This window comes from Colletotrichum godetiae, assembly GCF_030913485.1.
Source record: "Colletotrichum godetiae strain CBS 193.32 chromosome Unknown BDP55scaffold_8, whole genome shotgun sequence".
NCBI classification, from domain to species: domain Eukaryota; kingdom Fungi; phylum Ascomycota; class Sordariomycetes; order Glomerellales; family Glomerellaceae; genus Colletotrichum; species Colletotrichum godetiae.
This window is the reverse complement of record NW_026851256.1, coordinates 418,243-436,659: the sequence shown is the minus strand read 5'-3', so window position 1 is coordinate 436,659 and position 18,417 is coordinate 418,243. Positions and strand designations below refer to the sequence as shown.

Below are 18,417 nucleotides of genomic sequence, written 5' to 3'. Positions count from 1 at the left end.
GCCACGATCCGCCCCCTCTTCGCTTGTTGAGACGGCTCTTACCACCACCGGGAGGCGAGGGTCTTTGATGGAAACGGTATGATAGTGTGGCGTTCTCGTTGAGGGCTTCCAGTTCGTCCACGACCATCAGCACACAGACTGGACAGCTAAAGCTCCACGCCTCATCACGGCCACACACCCCCTCCCTCCCTCTTTGAGCCCGGCAGCTGTCTGCCCAGTGCCAGCACCGCGTCCATCGTTCACAATGTTCCATCGACCGGTTGAATGTGTGGTGGTACTTTTTGCGCTACCTACTCATGGCAGAGGATGAAAGCTCACCCCCGCGTTTTCGATTTCTTGGATTCAGGGCTAGGCCAAAAGTCGCCTCAGCCAAGGATCCAACTTCTAGGTAGACCGAGATGGGGAACCACCACGTCTAATTTTTCCCCTGGATTCTGATTCTAATTCTTATTCTTGTTTTTGTTCTTGTTTAAATTTATTCCTCAATTCTTCTATCCATCTTGTCACAGCGTCGTTGTCACATCACGAGCCAAGAGGATCATATTCCGAACCTCAAAACGTAGCCCTCATCTTTCAAGTCTGTCACTTCAGTCATTACCATTGCCCAAATAGTAATAATCTTCTATCTCTCCCATACCTCAGTCCTTCTCCCTGCGACAGGACTGACCTCACAAGCCCTGCCATCTCGCTCCTGTGCTTGCGGGCGATGTGACAATCCCTACCACCCAACTGCAGGTGGCGACATCATAGTGTGCCTCGAACCAACCAACCGCCGCCCGCACATCAGAGCCTCCCCGTCACTATCTGGCATCCCTGACGGAACGGCCTTTGCCAGTTGCCACGCCTCTTGCTCTCACGATGTCGTTCGTAAATCTCTCCCGTCCCCCTCTCGACCACCGCGCCCATAGCGACACGCACGTCCGACCCAGATTCAATTCGCAAAACACATCCGACCGTCTGAGAGAAGGTTCAGGTCTTCGGCCCAAGGCATACCCAATGGTCAGCAATATCAAAAAGGGCAGGAAATCGGTATTCAAGGAACTGGGACTGGACGACGACTTTAGCGACGACTGTGGTTCGCCCGTTGTGGAGACATTCCAACAGTCTTGCGTACGACAGGAATCGATGTCTAGCGAGAAGGAATTCGGAGATGTACCTGGGCTGGGGGAGTCGAAACGCGACGGCACATCGAACGATGACGAAGACGACGCGGACGACGATGGCGATGGGGACAGCAGGCGCTCCGAGACTGAACAGCGCGAAACGGCGGTTGACTCTAGACAGCGAAGCTCAAGTCAGGCTGTGAAGATGTCTTGGTACAATAAGCTCTCCCAAGGTTATCGACGGCCGAGGATCAAGACGGTCTCTAGCGCGCCACCACCCACGATCTCAAGTCTGCAGCGGGTCGGCATGATTGCATTGCTCATCGCGATCATCATCCCGGCATTCAGCTACAACAATGGCCGCCAGAAGATTGAGAGCGGTGCGGTTGCGGGTGTCGTGCGCCCACGAGCAACGACTTCGACGGATGTTTGCCTGAGATGGGCTCAGCAGGGTAAGTATTAGTAATTGTAGCTTTGATAACTCTGCTAACAGTTGACAGCGGCTTTACTCAACGGAACCGTCTACATGTATGGAGGTCAATCCAAGACGGAGTCTTCACAGACCGTCAACACCTGGAGTACGACCAGCAAACCCCTTGGCTGAGACTACGTGACGAATCTGACACATCTCCATAGATAATGATTTCCTCACTCTCGACCTTACGAAATCGTGGGACACGAAGTCGCCCTCCATCAAGGGCATGACGATACCTAACGGACCCCCAGCAGTCGCCAACGGCTACTTGTGGCACGACTACGACTACCTCTACCTCTACGGTGGCCAATTCGCCGACAATGACGGCGCCGAAGGCACGTATGCCACCGTTGCTCCCATGTCAATCTGGCGATACTCCGTCAAGGACAGCTCCTGGCTCGAGTTTAAGGACCCTCGCACGTCAGCCGGCAACTACTCAACGGCAGCCGATACTCCCGTCCAACGCTCCGCCGAAGGCGCCGGCTTGTCGGTGCCCGAGCTCGGGCTGAGTTGGTACTTTGGTGGCCACCTCGATTGGCTAACCACCGAAGGCTGGTCAACACAGACTCCGAGGGTGTACCTCAAGAGCCTGTTGGAGTTTACACATCCAGGGTACCTGAACACCGGTGTTGACGCGCTTCGCGCCGCGGGCGCTGCCGACGGCGGGGTCTTTCGTAACGTGACGGAGGGCGGGCTGCAAGAAACGGATGCGTTCCCGGAACGAGCTGATGGTGTCTTGGTCTTTGTGCCCGGGTGGGGTGCGAGGGGAGTCTTGATCGGCATGGCAGGAGGGTCTGACAAGACATTTGTCGACGACCTCGGCACCCTCGACGTGTATGATATCGCCACGTCTGAGTGGTATCATCAGAGGACGACTGGTGACAGGCCATCTGTGCGCGTCAACCCATGCGCCGCCATTGCTAGTGCACCAGATGCTTCGAGCTTCCAGATCTATTTCTTCGGCGGACAGAATCTGCAGCCGTTCGTAGGTCACCACTAGTACTTTGTGAAAACTGGATATGGACTAACACATATATGTAGGGCAACCAAACACAGTACAACGATATGTACATCCTCTCCATCCCTGCCTTCGCATGGATCAAAGTCGATGCAACCGACGGCATCCCCGCCCCCCGCGCTGGCCACACCTGCACCATGCGCGACGGCCAAATCATTGTCGCCGGCGGCTACCTCGGCCCCGATGCCGGGTGCGAATCCCCTGGCGTCTTCGTCTTTGACGCGAGCAACCTCAAGTGGAATACGGGCTTCAAAGCCGGCTCCCACGCAGCGGACTTTAGCTCCGAGAACTCCGTCCTGGCCGGATCCTACGGCTACAAGGTCCCCGGCAAAGTCCAGAGCGTCATCGGCGGCAGCTCCGAGGGCGGGGCCACCGCCACCACACCCGCTGCTGGCCCGGCTACGGGTGGTCCGTTCAAGACGGGTACGCCGCCTGTTTTCACTGTGACTCAGGGTGGCGCGACGGCTACTGTCACGGGCGTGGGACCTACGAGTACTTCTGCGGGCCAAGCGCCGGCAAAGGACGATGGAGGCGAAACGAACCCTGGCCTCATCGCCGCAGGTGTCATCGCCGGTATCCTAGGCGCGTTGGCCATATACCTCGGCTTCTGCGCGTGGCTTTACCGGCGCCAGGTCGCGGCCTACAAGCAGCATCTGTCTCAGGTAAACCGTTACTCGGGCGCCAGCTCCATGCACTTTGGCGCCGCGGGCTTTTTTGGTGCTGGTGATCGCGAAGAGAGGAGGGAGCGCGGGCACCGCCGTGATGCGAGCACTGTCAGCGACGAGTCCTTCTCGTGGGTTGGCACGGGCGTCGAACCGAAGTGGATGACGGACGATCCTACACCAGGCTCTGGGTCTGGCGGCACGGCGAGCGGAAGTGGTGCTGGCAGCGGGTTGAAGCGGAAGAGCGAGGATACGAGAACATTCAAGAGCGGACCGAGTGGGACTGATCCGCGGACGAGCTCTAGTCGGCGCGACAATACTGATAACGAGAGTGTTTCTAGCACGGAGCAGTTGCTTGATGGGCAGGAGCCGAGTTTCTTCTCGGTTGTCATGGGCCCCAGGCGTGCTTTGCGGGTTGTCAACAGTACTGAGTAATGAATAATACACGAACGATTCACGAAAAAGTCTGGGTAGGGGGGATGAAGGCAGGGGAAAACACGAGATACACGAGGATAAACGAGGATACACGACTTTTCTGTATATACGCGCATGATCAAGGAGAGGATCATCCCTCAATCGCTCAAGCTAGATACCCTTCTTATTATGTACACGCTTCTTCTCTCGGACTATTCACAATCTAGACATGAAAAACTTTTACATACTTGTCTCCATCAAGATAACAAGGTTTGTCCCTCGGGGGTCGGCAGCCTGTGTTTCTTCCTTGACCGCCTCTCACCCCAGAAACAAACGCAACGATCGTCGTCCCATGTTTCTCAATTGACTTTTGGTCATGCCGCCCGTATGTCTTGGGCCCGTGGAACGTGCTCGCCGCCACTTTGTTGAATTGAGTTGATGGGTTTCAGAGCTAAACGTATTCGGACTGCAGAGTGCCAGAGATGCATGGCCCATCTGAGACAAAAATCAACGACCATTGGCGGAGAGGATTGTGATCTTCCGAGACAGCGTGAGCTATCGAACAAGATTTCTCAACAGTGAGGTAAGAGATCGCAGAAGCGCACATTATTTTGGGTCGCACAGAGAGGGACGGGCCGACTTGGTTGAGCTCATACAAGCTCGTACTATCGAGCAACAAGATCGGAAAGACCACAACCAGCTGATTGACCTGGGAAAGTACCACTCTCCACGGTCCTCGAGTCGTGTCTCTCCACAGATTCAACCACGGTACGGAGCAAATGAGGATGCATTCCGGATGGCTTCTAGCTCGCGGCATAGCGGCATTCGGTCCTTTGACGCTTGTTTACTCGTCCCATTCGGGGGCCCGCGGATGAGGGAATTGGCTAAGAATTGGCTACTTCGAAATGCTGTGAAGAAACATCTTTCAACGAAGTACACGGTCTAGACGGTAAATTCAAAGTTTTGCGATGGAGCCCGCACTAAAACCCAAAGCATCTTTGACAATAGAGAAAATCTGTGGAGAGGTACGGGCAGTCCATTGACTCGTCGATTTCTCAATTTCTCAGTGGGCTCATTTCCCTATCAAACCTTGATTTCTTGATGCTATTTCTGCCCACTGCTTTGCGTGATCAAAAGATATTTCTCGATCGTCTCATCCACGGCCAGGCCTGGATTGTTCTTCACCGGCGACGACGGGTCTTCAGGTCAAGCCGCTCTCAAAAGACCTGTCACATTTCCAATCTCTTGACTCGTAGCCACCTGAACATCCGACATGGTCCTTATCGCGACATCGAAGGGCATGGCCGTTCCCCTTTAAAGGGTTACAACGACGTCCGTCACGTCATCGCGTATCCCCAGGGTCCTGACTCGACCCTGCTCCCCATCACAGCCAAATAAGCCCAGATGGCCCTAAACAAAGCAACCCCCGGTAATACCGATGTGCCATAGGGATGAACTCTAAAGCGCAGCCCAGTCCCCATTGTGAATTGTACCGCCGTCCACGGCGAGAGAGAGAGGCTCCACTTCTCGGCCGACCGAGATCGATATGACTCTGTACCTCGAGCCTCGACGCGGGCGTTCGGGTTCTCCTGCACGAACTACCACATTCGTCCGAGTCGACGATGCTTGATTGGGCACATCGTCGCAACTTCTCAACCACCCACACACACCACTCACTCTACTTGACGCTAATGTCGCGGGCCGGGCAACTCCCCCACACCAGACGGGCATGCCGGCCTCTCTTCATTGTCGACGAGGATCTACAGCCGCTAGGCCTCATTCCAGATGTCTCACGAACATCGCATCATTCAGCTGCGGTGGCACGGAATTCCCAATCATTCCCACCCCGCGAAGAAGCGGAGGATGGATGGGGGGGGGTTCATGTTTGTTTATAATGAGCGGCGGGGAACCTCTTCCTTCGTCAAAACTTTCTTGAATAGTGTCACCAGTCCTATCTCGCTCGAATCCGCCAGTGATACCAAAAGCCTAGCTCTCGTTCATAGGCTTCCTCTCTCCACTCTCATTCTTTCAGCCCGCCATGAAGTTCTCTCTCGGCTCCCTCGTGCTCTCAGCAGCATCGAGCCTCGTTGTCGCCCTCCCCATCAACGATACCCAGGACGTCTACGATGCGATCATCGTCGGCGGTGGCCCGTCTGGTCTCAGTGCCGCGAGTGCCCTCGGCCGTGTGCGCCGTAACACTCTCCTCATCGACTCTGGCGAGTACCGCAACGCGCCTACCAGACACATGCACGATGTCCTCGGCTTCGATGGTGAGTATTTTTCATTCAAACCCCTTTCATATGCGTGTGAACAGTCTTTAACACACAGCAGGCGTCACTCCCGCATGGTATCGCTACGCCGCCCGCGAGCAAATCTCACACTATAACAGTGTCACGTTGACCAACGGCACCGTCACCAAGATTGGAGGCAGCGATGCCACCGGCTTCGTGGTCTCCGCCAACTACGCCGACAACTCGACCAAGACGGTCCGCGCACGCAAGATCATCTTGGCCACCGGTCTGCAGGACGACCTTCCCGAGACCCCGGGGCTGTGGGAGAACTGGGGCAAGGGTATCTACTGGGTATGTCTTCACAAGTCTTCATCTGTCTCACACCTAACTTCGATTCTAACATTTCATTCTAGTGCCCCTGGTGCGACGGTAACGAGCACGCAGACCAAGCCCTTGGCCTCCTCTCCTCAACCTTTGACGACCTCCCCTCCCTCGCCCGCGAGATCCTCACCCTTAACACTGACTTAATCGCCTTTGCAAACGGCACCGACACCCCCGCCGCCCGCGCTGAGACGGAGGCCAAGAACCCCAAGTTCCAAGAATACCTCGACCTCCACAACGTCACCATCGACAACCGCACCATCACAGCCATCACCCGCCTCAAGGACGGCGGCAACCCGCCCCACGACCCTTCCCTGCCCACCGCGCCCGAGGAGGACCTCTTCTCCGTCAGCTTCAGCGAAGGAGAGCCCGTCGAGCGTGCCGCCTTCTTCCTGAGCTACCCGGACGAGCAGCGCAGCACCATTGGCGCCGAGGCCGGCGTGCAGCTCTGGGGTGGTCGTCTGGCTGCTGATGTGAGCAAGGGCTACGCGACCAACGTGGCGGGTATCTACGCCATTGGCGATGCCAACTCGGACAATAGCACCAACGTTCCCCACGCGCTGTACACGGGCAAGAGGACTGCTGTCTTCCTGCACGTTAAGCTCGCGAAAGAGGATCAGGCTCAGGAGACCGGTGTCAACGTCACTGCTCTGAGAAGAGAGTTGGACCTTGAGGAGCGTTCTATCTGGGACGTCGCGAACGGTCAGCCTACCGACATTCTGTATGCCGGCGAGTATGACCAGTAAATAATCATCGGATGTGGACAAACATATCTCACCAAAAGCATTTTGATTTTTTCGCAACAGCGATACCAAAGATACCAAAATAGACATTTCTCACTTTTAAACTTCATCCACATGCTCCCATCCACGTTGAATCGACCCGCCTCATCCATTTGTGCTCACTCCGCCTCATCCTCAATCTCAAGATTGCCCACCCGAAACTTCTTCCCCTTCATATCCGCATAGTCATTGTGATCATGATAATCTCTCACCCGCTCCCTCACATACTGCAACCCCCTCACCGGCACAGCCTCCTCCGCATCCTCCCCAACCAGCCCAAGTCTCTTAAGCAGCGGCGACGGCGCAGGCTTGATATCAACATCGTCACCAGGCCTCACAAAGTAGAACAAACCCTGCCGAAACAAATGAGCCTGGTCTTCAGGCGGTCTCACAACGCGGTGCGTCGTCGACTTCAAGTAACCCGCGGACCAGAAATCGAGTGTGTCGCCGACGTTGCATACGATGCCGTTGTCCACCGGCGGTACGTAGCGCCATTCGCCCGCGCCCTCGCCCGGCGAGGTCTTGATCTGGAGCCCCGCGACGTCCTGGCTCCAGAGGAGGGTGAGGGAGCCAAAGTCTGTGTGGGCGCGCGACCAGGTGTTGCCGACTTTGAGGTCGTCGGCGAGAGGGCGGGTGTGGTAGCCCATGTAGCGGAGGTGATCTTCGCTTGGGGAGGCGTAGGCGTGGCGGGAGGAGAAGTAGTCTTCTGGGAGCTCCAGAATGATGGAGAAAAGGGTGAAGACTTTGCTTGCGAGGTCGAGGGAGCGCTGTTTAGAGAACATCAGATTTGTGTGATCGAGTGAGAGGCTAGTTGGCAACCAAAGCCGAGACTTGTGTAGATGGGAATACGTACTCTTGAGAAGTCTTCAATCTCTTGCCGAAACGGCTTGAAGAATGGATGGAATGGTTCGTCTTTGTAATTTGGGATGAATTTGGCAATATTCACCGACTCAACGTTGTTGAGGACATCCGTTCCCTGCATCTTCTTGTCATGCGCCTGATGACTTCATGAGTTCTTGATCCCTTGAAGACATATTTAAACACAGACTGACTCACCGATCTATATCCAAAGTAATTCCCCTTGGAAAAGTCGCACGTGTTACCCGGTCTGGCCTTGTCCTCGGCGGCGAGGTTGAAAAAGCCTTGACCAATATCATACTGGCGTTGCACTTCTTCTGGCGTGAAGCCGGTGTTTATGAGACTGAAGAATCCAGTCTCGTGTACCTGACGTCCGGATTAGATTTGGCTTCAATTTTCGGACTTGTATATACTTACGGCTTGTCGAAGTTCTTCGGCTAACTGCTTCTTCCCGCCTGGTTGATCGAACTTGCTAATGTCAATCACAGCGATGTCTGCCCAAGGTAACTCGTGTTGTGTCTTTGCAGGCCGCTGCCATTTTGGCAAGGAAATTAGTTCCGCAGAAATGGCTGAAGGCATCGTAATTCCCAGGTTGTGGTCGTATCCCGGATTGACATGGAAGCAAGTCCTGATTTCGGTATGCAGACCAAAACCTCAAAAGTCAGTTCCCGTGAGGCCACGATTATTCTGTCATAAATACCCCTCCATCTGATGTCAAGCCGTTGGTTTCTCATCCTCGCGCACCCCGCGCCACTCCCGTTGTGCCGTGTCGGAATGAGATCGCCGAAATTCGAGCACGCCATCTTGTCCGGTATGACGAGCCACATCCTCATGCTGGTCTTAGTAGGAAGCATCCAATCACCGGCTTCGGCACTGCTCTTCAAGTCAATTCCCGCTTTTAGTTGATCTTATCTTCGGTGTGTTCCCGTGGCTCTTCGCCTTGGGGCATTCGTGGGTGAGTTTCATGCAGAAGTCTTTCTCGGTTGAAGGCGTGAGGCTTGGGTGATGCGGAAACCCGCAATTGTCAGTTGATATCGTGATCCAAAATCCAGAAGTTCGTCTCCGTTCAACTGATCAACTGATCAACGATTGCTCTCCCACTGAATGTGGTTTATGGAAACTCGGATACTACCTCTCAATCTCGAAAGTCAATATAAGCAATGTTGTTTTTTTCTTCGGCCTTTGGCTAAGTCAATACAACGATGGTCTCAATCAACTTTAATCTCTTGATGTAAGATACTACAAGGGTAAATCTGGCCGCTTCGTCGTGCCTGTGCAACCGAGTACCGAAGGGACTCAACCAGAACATTACAACGACCAATGAGAATGCCCTCAGTTGTCAGTTATAGGACGTTACATGGGTTTAACTACTGTGCACATGGCCCCGCAGTAAGGCGTGCTTCGTGCAGACATATCTTGGCTTCGTATCTGCCGTAATCGACATCAAGCTGTATCCAAGATTGCGAGACAGGAGTGAGATTGTTCTCTTGAAATTGGGATCGAGCTTCCAACTCAGTAGTTGATAAATTTTGTTGCATCGGGAGGCGCACCACCTTTTCGAAAGCCGGGCCCTATCACTTCTCCTAGAGAGTCTCGACGAGTCATCGCGATCATGGGCAACCAATCGAGTCCCGAAAATAGAACCCTCTCCCCCGAAAATGAAAAGCCTCTCTTAAAAATAGCTCATCGCAAAGTCGACAAAAGGCTTCTAATATGGTATTCCTTTGTCTACCTCATTATGCGAATCCACGTCAGCAATATCAGCAACGCAGCCATCATCAACCTAGAACAAGGCACTGGTATCAAGAAGCAGCTGGGCAATCTCTCCAGCTCACAATGGGCTTGGGCGCTGAGCATCTTTTACTACCCCTACATGTTCTTTGAGCCTCTTGCCACACTCGCGTTGAAAAAGTTTTCGCCTTCGGTGTGGATGAGTCGGATTATGGTTACCTGGGTACGTTGAAATGCTAGCTCTGAGCGGTGTCTCTCATCTAGATGTTGCTAACTCTTGATGGAAAGGGAATTATTTCAATGTGTCAGGGTGCTACTCAGAGTTATGCCGGTATTTTGACTTGTCGGTTCTTCTTAGGGCTAGCTGAGGCTGGTTTCTATCCTGGTGTTTTGTACCATCTTAGCTTTTGGTATCCAACCCATAGGCTTCCGCTGAGAATCGTCAGTTCAGAGCTCTAGCTGATCGGAAGGAATGAGATTGCTCATGGTATCGTAGGGCTTCTTTTACGCTTGCGGCATGTTTTCTGGAACAATTAGCGGTCTACTTGGTAAGTGCTGGGGAACTCGATGTGCTTGCTCAACTGCTACAACATTACTGAAACCGATTCCTAGCATACGCGATTTCTTTCATGAATGGAGTCGGGGGTCTGTCCGGCTGGAGATGGGTAAGTCACCTTACCTCTAGAAATTACCGCGGGTGTCATTAACTAACACAACGAAGCTATTCATTCTTGAAGGGATTCCCGCCATCTTTTGCGGCATCTACACATTTTTCTTCTTACCAAATTGTGAGTCTCCTCTTGATTCGAATCGCTCAAAAATCTCCCTTATCTAGCCTTGTAGTAATGCTGACACTCAACCAACTTCAGACCCTGAGACCGTCGACTTCCTCACAGCGTCCGAAAGAGAGGCAGTCCTATCTGACCTCCCAGAGCAGGCACCGACCATGAAGTCCAACACAATTGACCTCCAACAAGTCAAGAGTCTTTTCCGCGATCCGACCTTTGTCCCATTCTTAATGATTTGGATTACTCACGGCATCGGCGGATGGGGCATCTCCTTTGTCCTACCGACTGTCATATATGAACTCGGCATCTCTAACACTGCTATTTCGCAGGTGATGACCATGGTAGGTTTCCACATTCTCGTTGGTGTACTTCTGAACATGTTAACTGATATGAGAATAGCCCCCTTTTACGTTGGTCTTCGTTATATTATTGACGTTGGCATTTTTTGTCCACACGAAGCGACTTAGTCCATGGGTCGCTGGTTTGGGCCTGGAAGCTGCCCAGATTGTCTGTTATGTGCTTCTAATCACAGTCAAGCATCCTATTGCCAAGTAAAGACCTTTACACAGCTATCCATCACATGCTTCGCAAGGCTAACTCTGGTATTAGATACATATTCGTCATGATTGCCACCGCCGCATCTCAAAGCTTCTTCGCTATAATATGGCCAGGTACGTGACCGCGTGTCATTTCCAACCAAAGGTCCCTAGGGCTTACCTAAACTAATAAACTCCTTTTACAGAGCGCATCAGAGCCGCGAAAGGAACGACGAGTGCGGGCCTTGCCATTGGTGTGACCAACGTAAGAAAGCTCAAGCTCTTACAAAACTCGAAAATTGAAGCTGACTAGCATCACTCTACAGGCATCGTGCCAGCTCATGGGAATTGTAGTAAGTGCAACCACTCCCAGCCGACGCCTCACTCATCACTTGTATCTTCTGACGACTTCGAATAGGGTCCCCAGATATATCAGTCGAGATTTGGTCCTACGTACCGGGTGAGCTATTCATGCTCCATCGGTCTGCTCTGCGGAACGCTGTTGGCCGTCTCTACTGCGTGGTTTTTCGTAACTAGGCAGGACCGGAAGCAAACCGGCAGCGGACGCGCAGCAGAAGACGACTCACAGGATGGAGGGCATGTGAGTGCAATCGTTACTGACGGCAAGGACTGAGTAAGGGCACCGCAACTTTGGAGGAACCGCAATGGAAATTAGAGATTCCTTTACATGGCCTCATGTGACCCAGTGTCGAGATTCTGACAGTTCATTTCTTCCTTCAAGTGTGTGTAGGGAAAAGTCGCTAATAAGACAGAATATTGGGAGGAAGAATAGCAGATTGAACGAGTACCTGGGTGTAGTTGCTAGGGCACAATCATGTGAAGGAAATCCACTCGATTGATGATCCACTAATCGGTCACCATTTTCTAGAAACAAGCGGGAATCAAACCTGATATTTCGTTTTTCTAACCGGTAGGAAAAAAAAGCCCCATGACAGTGGACGACTGGAGTCACTTGAGCTGCTATCACATGGTATGGTTAGTCTTGGTGTAAAGCAGCTCATGACACTTGTCGTTCATGAGATATCTCTTATCACGCTCCGCGGCCGTTGCCTAGCCGCTTCAGAGTGGGAGCTTTCCTCACTGGGGAGTACGAGGGCGCGGTCGAGTGAGTTCTACTACCCGCGGTGGCGGCCATGGATCATCATGGCGCAGATGACGAGCTTGCTGAAGGTCGTGAACTCGCCGCTGAGGTCACCACCTGTTGGATTACGTGCATCAAAAAGGGCTAGAAGCCACAGAGTCCGCATTTGTGAAGAGTCTGCTGCTTGAGCTCTGCAATCAAGTCGGACTGACTAATTCCTTATCTAGGCATGAAAATGGGATTCTTCAACCGAAGCTTGCCTCAAGGCTAGAAATGGAGCAACGATTAGACAACTGGTTAAGCTGGTTCGATGAAATTCCTGAAACAACTGATTTGATTCGACGATGTATACAAATGAGTCGCTTGCGCTCAAAGGGTATGTCTTACAAACCAAGTTCGCGTAGTTTCAGCTCTCGATCTCCATCACCAAGTAACCCAGTTCCCCACTCATCTTGCTGACACTGCCATTGTTCGCTTTCTAGCACCACATCTCGACAATGATATGCTAATATAAAGCAATCGCACGTACCACGACAGTGTCATCAGATTGTTGAAACTTGATCATTACCTAGGGCTGTCGTCTCAAGATCTAGTCGCTTTCAAGAGAGAATTTAGTCCTTCTACGTTTGTTAATCAATTTATTAAGTGTGGCAGGTCAGTAATTGGCTTCGAATCCGAATCTCAGCTGAAAGACCATGAAGCTCAACACCAGAGCAAGTAACGTTGCTCTGTTTCAAGTTGCATGATGAATGATGTTGGTTTTGTGACGATGAAAGCTCTGAGAGACCACAAACGACTTCGACACCTAGAGCCGCTGCATGCATTAACTCCCAAGAGTATATCGACGCCAAGACAAGAAGCAAAGCATACGCTTTATTTAGATGTTATATCACCGAGTGAACATCCATCGACGTTCTGACCTCCAATGCCTCCATTGCCCACGAGTTCTACAATCTTTCGAGGATGGCGTTCCCCTTTTCTCGGCGATTTGCATTATTCGAAGCCGATAGGAGCTGAACTGCCCCTTGGTTACAAGCTTCTCTATCAGAACGATGAGACTGAAGGACTGGGTGAACTCTAATGTATGTATTAGTGTCTACATGTAACTAGGGCGAATATTCAGGTGATTGAGTGTTAGGCAGTCACCACATCGGCATACAAGTACTCCGGCCCTCATGCTCTGTAGGCTATTTAATCCACCTTTTCCTTCTTCCTGTTCATGCTCTCACGATTTGACTACAGCCGCACCCGGATATTCTTCAATCCAAGGTCATGTAAGTTGTCATCGTGCCTGGGTGGTGAAACCACGACCCGCAGCTGATAAAGATATCTCTGGTGGCAGTCTGCGTTGATATCTTATTCTCAGCCTGTAGGAGGATGCAGGGAAAAAAGCATAACATCCAGCTTCCATCGCAACGGCACATACGTAAGATGACATCGATCGATGAGTCAAAGACCCAGAGAATAATTCTGACAGAGTACAACGGCACACTTCACCCGAGGCGGTTATCCAGATCTCATCAAAACAACGGGATTGTCACTACCCAAGGACGCATTAAACAACCTGTTTCTCACAAATGTAATTATCAATCCAACCTAGGTCCGAAAAGCACACAAGCAGTCATGCAGAAGTCTAGATTCAAAGACGCGTAAATCTCTTGCCTACCACGTTCCTACCAGACTACCTACCAGACTACCTAACGCACGTGGAAACCGGTGCGGCTTTTGCCTCAAGGCCGATCTGGCGATATACTTAGCCGACAATGATTGTTCTACGCGAGGCCAGAATAATACATACATATCCCATCAACTGCTAAATGCCATTACAACATCCGTCTCCAGTCTTTCTCTAAGTTTACTCCATTTCGAGATCATTCATAGGCGGATGTAAGGGAAATAGAGTAAGGTAAAATGAGAGAAAGACTGGAGGCAGATGTGGTGACGCCTCCTAGCAGTTGATGGGATATATGTTTTGAAGAGGTACCAAGGCGCGCGTCCCCAGCTACGTTGGCTGGGTCGGGGCATGGTTGCAATATTTCGACTGCCTTCCCTGAGGCCTGACTGATTGGTAGGCTATTATGAGGGGACAGCTGACAGCCAGCTCGTTCTAGTGGTAAAATGCCGCAGGGAATCTGTGAGACTGTCACAGGTTCGAAGCCTAGGTATCTGGCGAGTCGCGGAGTACACATCCAAGCTCGATATAAGATGCTCTACGGACGACACTATCAGAGAAAACATCTCGTGAGTCACACATCACACAACAAGTGGAGATGAGTATCTTGCAAGACAAAAATGTCATGTGCCATGTGTCTTCATTGGCTATCGTGCTCCCTTTCCAAGGAGTTCAATCTCAGTATTTGGCCCTCCATCGGGCAACGACCAACGACCAACCCCCCCACCGGATCCATTGATTCCATTCCATCTGTCATTTCAAACGAATTTTCAAGGCCGCATACCACCACGCCGCCGGCTATCATTCTTAGAAAAGCCTGATGAGACCTTCCCATCGCGAAAAAGAAAACAAAAAACACAATTCCGTTGCGGTTGTTGACCATCCGAAAGTGTTTCCCCTCCCTGATTCTTTTTTTGTTGATAGATCGTACACGCTCGAAGACCATACACTTGGGTAATGAGTAGAGAGAAGAAAGTTTCCCCGTAGAAAGAGACCGCATGAATTATCCTTGCCACCTGCAGCTTATAACCATCTGCAGGCCCAAAGAGAGAGTCTTGTAAACAGCTAACAACGTGTTCGGGGGCACCGAGGCCTTAGCCACCTCTCATACCGCCGTAATGACGGGGGTGAGATGGCCGACGACCACTACCATCCTAGTGGTAGTTTCCGCCCCAACCGCCACGCTGCTGTTGCTGGCCCCCGCTGCCGTAGTATCCACTGCCGCCGTAAGCACCCTGCTGGCCGTAGGAGCCGAACGGAGCGCTGCCGTGCTGGCCACCGGTAGCGCCTCCCATGCCGTATGCGCTGTTTCCGTGAAGGTTGTGGCCCTGGAGATGGCTAGGGTAACCGCCGTAACCGCCCATCTGAGAAGCGGATTGGGGCGGGGGCAGACCAGTCTGGCCCGAGGGGGTGTTTGTGGCCGAGCCGGGGCGAGCGCCGCCGAGAGAAGGCGAGGGACCGGCACCAGGCTTGCTCTCGCCGAAAGGCTTCAAATCATCGTTAGCAGACGCAGCGTTCGACTGGGCAGTGCTGTTGAATCCTTGTCCAGCAGGGCTTTGGAATGAAGAGGAGCCACGGCCAAAGGTGTCCTGAACACCGCCAAAGCCGCTGCCGGCCAAGCCGGGCTGGTTGCCAGACTGAGCAGAACCAGCGCGTCCGCCGAAGTCACCTCCAAGTCCCGAGCTCAGGCCGCTATCGGCGCGGTGCAGGGATGACTGGCCGAAGCCAGCAGCAGGAGACGAGGCGTGGTCGTAGGGGCCTTGGGGCGACATGCCGTATCCGGGGTGGCCGTATCCCTTGTTGCCGCCGTACGGAGCACCGCCGTATCCTCCCTGCTGGCCGTAGTGGTTGCCGTAGCCCATGTAGCTCGAGTAGTAAGCGTTGTTGTAGTAGGGGTGGTTGTTGTAGGGGTAGCTCTGTTGGCCGTGAGACTGAGGCTGCGAGGCTTGGCTGGCCGCCTGCTGGCTCTGAGCGGTGGGGTTCGGGGTGCTGTGTCCACTGTTCTGGGCATCATTCGTGACACCACCGTAGCGGGACTGGTTTTGCAGGCCGCCGCTCTGAGGGTACTGGCTCAGATTATCAGCCTGCGAAGCATTGTAGCCACCGAAAGATCTCTGCTGGGAAGACAGGTTGTCCTGGTGACCCTGAGCACCCTGTTGGCCGTAGGGCTGGCTGTAGTAGTTGTAAGGGGGGCGGTTTTGTTGGTCCGCCGTATAGTAGGAGGAGTAGTCGCTGGGAGCAGAGCTGAAGGCCCCACCGGGTTGCTGGCTCTGTTGCGATTGCTGGTTGGAGAAGCTGTCGAACTGACTCTGCGAGGTAGCGGGGTTGTTCGACTGGGTGAAAGGATCGATCGACTTTTGGGGGAAGGACGAGGGCTCCTGAGGGCCGGCCTGACCGAAACGAGAGTAAGGCTGGGTGGCAGCAGCGGCAGGTTGAGGGACTGGAGCTTTTGTCAGTGTTTGTGAACAGGCAAAACTGCGTGGCTTTGGCATAAAATGGGACATACCCTGAGCGGCGGGAGCCTGCGAAGCAGCGCTTGCGGGTCCTGAGAAGGGTGCATTAGCAAAGTCGGTGACGTTGCTAGCTGAAGCAAGTGTACCGGTAGGGGTGGCAGCAGCAGGAGGAGGCAGGCCAGGGGCAGGTTTCTGGGTACCGATGGCTTCGGGGACAGGAGCCTGCTGAGGAGCGGGAGGAAGAGAGGTTCGGGGGTGAGCAACGGGAGAATCAGCGGGGGGCTGGGTCCGGGTCTCGGGCTCTTCGCGATCACCGTCAATGTCATCATCCTCGTTCAAGCTGAAAGCACCGAACTGGACGGCAGCGCGGTCAACCTCACGGTTGCCGGGCATGCGCACGGCCTCCTCCTGGTCAAGAACGCGACGCTGGTAGCTCGGGGTGCGGGATCCTCTCTCGGTGGTAGCCTTGATGGCGGAAGCGGCAAAGCCGCTGTTAGTAGTGGGAACAGCAGGACGGATGGGCTGGTGCTGCTGCTGGGAGGCAGACAGAGGTGTCGCGGTGGCGCTGGCAGCGTTGTGGCGAGGATCCCAGGAATCGGCGGCGGTGCTTGCGACGGTAGCAGTCGCGGGAGGATGCGATTCGTCGACTACCTGTTCAAGATTCGTCTCAGTAAGTTGGTCCTTGGAAGGCGGCAAAATCACTTCAGGTTCGATGACGGTTGGTACTTCTGCAGGTGCTGGTTCTTCATGGGCGGGTTCCACGGGGAGTTCAACGGGGGCGGCAGGCTCAGGCTGCGCCTCGGGTTCGGGCTCAGGTTCGGGTGTAGGCTCGGCAGCAGGGACGACAGGAGGAAGGGGTTCGATGGGTTCGGTGGGCTTGGGCGCGGGCTCCTCCTTGGGCGGCTTCGGGGCAACCTTGGGCACGGTGGATTGACGGAGCATGCTAGCCCACGTCTTGGGAGCGGCGGCAGCGGGCTTGGGCGCGTCGGTGGCAGCGGGAGTGGGAGCGGGAGCTGCAGGCTTCTCGATAATCTCCTTGGGGGCCCAGGGGTCCTCGGCGGGTGCGTCCTTAACGTCCAACTTCGGGGTATCCCATGCGTTCGACTCCTCGGTGGGAATAGAGAGCGGCTGAGCGTTCTCCTTGTTGCGAGAGCCATTAGTAGCTACTGTGTTTGAGGCCCTGCCCCGGCCACCGCGACCTCCTCTCTCAGCAGTCCTTCCGCGACCGCGACCAGCCTCCGAGACGTTGCGTCCGCCACGAGTGGGTCTGGCGTTGGATGAGTCGATGTTCGAGGCTGCGGTCGTAGAGTCCTTGGCCTTGGAGCGGGGAGCCTTCTTCGTGACTTCGCCCCATTGGGAGATGGTGCCTAGGAACAAGAATCTTTGATTAGCGGAGAGCACAGAAGCGATGAAGTTGAGTAGTCAATGAGGAGGGAGGCAGAGGAGTTGATGGATTGCCGATTCGTCGCGCGGGAGAGAGTTTGGTTGGTAGCCTGACGAGGCAGGAGCCGTGCGCCCACTTACCTTCAGCAATGCGGGTGACGGTGAGGTTCTCGTCACCATCCGTCTCTTGAAGTGCGTAGAGAATATCCTGCTCAGACCAATCGGGGAAGAGCTCCTTGATGAGGGGTGCCTTGGATCCGTATTGCTTCTTCAGCTCGCCGAGCTCGCCTTGGTCCTCAAACGCATCGTCGGCATCAATCTTGGAGTCGCCATTGGGTCTGCCCGAGGTGCGACCACCCCGGCTGGCGAAACCACCTCTTCCACCGCGTGCAGAACCTCTGCCGCGCGAGGCGGCAGGCCGGGTCTGTACCTCAGACATTGCTGGGTTTTTTTGTATGAGGGGAGGGGTTTTCCACGATGGGAAAATTGGAGGGAATCAATTATTCACTGTCCCGTATCGACACGACAGCTTTGGTGGGGGGTTTCTTCAGGTGCGGAACTCAGGCCGATGAAGAGGAGGAAGAAAAAAAAGGTAGGAAAAGAAAAGGGTGCCGCAAGGTGGGAGAGACGACGTCGTCGTGATCGTGGCTGACGAGACGAGACAAGTGAGGTTTGGGTGGTGGTGGATGTTGGTGGGAGAAAGGCGAGGTGTGGATGGTGGATGGATGTGGAATGTTTGTGCAGAGGCAGACGCAATTGCACTGGGGCACTGGGGGAAAAGTTCAAAGGGAGGTTTTTTGCCCAGGCGCCCAGCAGAGCAACACACAA

The 18,417-nt window shown here is 53.8% G+C and overlaps 5 protein-coding genes across 5 annotated transcripts; 3 read left to right on the top strand and 2 right to left on the bottom strand.

Moving 5' to 3' along the window:
* Positions 1-996: 996 nt before the first annotated feature.
* BDP55DRAFT_691581 (kelch domain-containing protein) lies at positions 997-3,693 on the top strand (the record flags this gene model as incomplete). Its single annotated transcript, XM_060576989.1, has 4 exons — positions 997-1,555; positions 1,604-1,681; positions 1,740-2,563; positions 2,620-3,693. 4 exons carry the CDS (start codon positions 997-999, stop codon positions 3,691-3,693), a joined length of 2,535 nt encoding a protein of 844 aa, XP_060433127.1.
* A 2,017-nt stretch (positions 3,694-5,710) lies between these two features.
* Positions 5,711-7,030, top strand: BDP55DRAFT_725602 (uncharacterized protein; the record flags this gene model as incomplete). The annotated part of the gene is made up of 3 exons (XM_060579028.1): positions 5,711-5,942; positions 6,004-6,254; positions 6,317-7,030. The coding sequence occupies 3 exons, from the start codon at positions 5,711-5,713 to the stop codon at positions 7,028-7,030; spliced, it is 1,197 nt and encodes a 398-aa protein (XP_060433126.1).
* Positions 7,031-7,185: 155 nt separating this feature from the next.
* On the bottom strand, positions 7,186-8,580 carry BDP55DRAFT_765699 (2OG-Fe(II) oxygenase superfamily protein; the record flags this gene model as incomplete). The annotated part of the gene is made up of 4 exons (XM_060580942.1): positions 8,342-8,580; positions 8,123-8,290; positions 7,920-8,063; positions 7,186-7,833 (listed from the first exon to the last, which is right to left on the bottom strand). Exons 1-4 carry the CDS (start codon positions 8,501-8,503, stop codon positions 7,186-7,188), a joined length of 1,122 nt encoding a protein of 373 aa, XP_060433125.1. The 5' UTR covers positions 8,504-8,580.
* Positions 8,581-9,536: 956 nt separating this feature from the next.
* Positions 9,537-11,613, top strand: BDP55DRAFT_546179 (high-affinity nicotinic acid transporter; the record flags this gene model as incomplete). Its single annotated transcript, XM_060568633.1, has 11 exons — positions 9,537-9,878; positions 9,944-10,096; positions 10,152-10,203; positions 10,268-10,320; positions 10,377-10,443; positions 10,525-10,784; positions 10,843-10,994; positions 11,053-11,114; positions 11,186-11,244; positions 11,306-11,332; positions 11,398-11,613. 11 exons carry the CDS (start codon positions 9,537-9,539, stop codon positions 11,611-11,613), a joined length of 1,443 nt encoding a protein of 480 aa, XP_060433124.1.
* A 2,975-nt stretch (positions 11,614-14,588) lies between these two features.
* BDP55DRAFT_408396 (uncharacterized protein) lies at positions 14,589-18,151 on the bottom strand. Its single transcript, XM_060567350.1, has 4 exons — positions 17,731-18,151; positions 16,353-17,573; positions 16,260-16,298; positions 14,589-16,193 (listed from the first exon to the last, which is right to left on the bottom strand). Exons 1-4 carry the CDS (start codon positions 18,026-18,028, stop codon positions 14,908-14,910), a joined length of 2,844 nt encoding a protein of 947 aa, XP_060433123.1. The 5' UTR covers positions 18,029-18,151; the 3' UTR covers positions 14,589-14,907.
* Between the last annotated feature and the right edge of the window lie 266 nt (positions 18,152-18,417).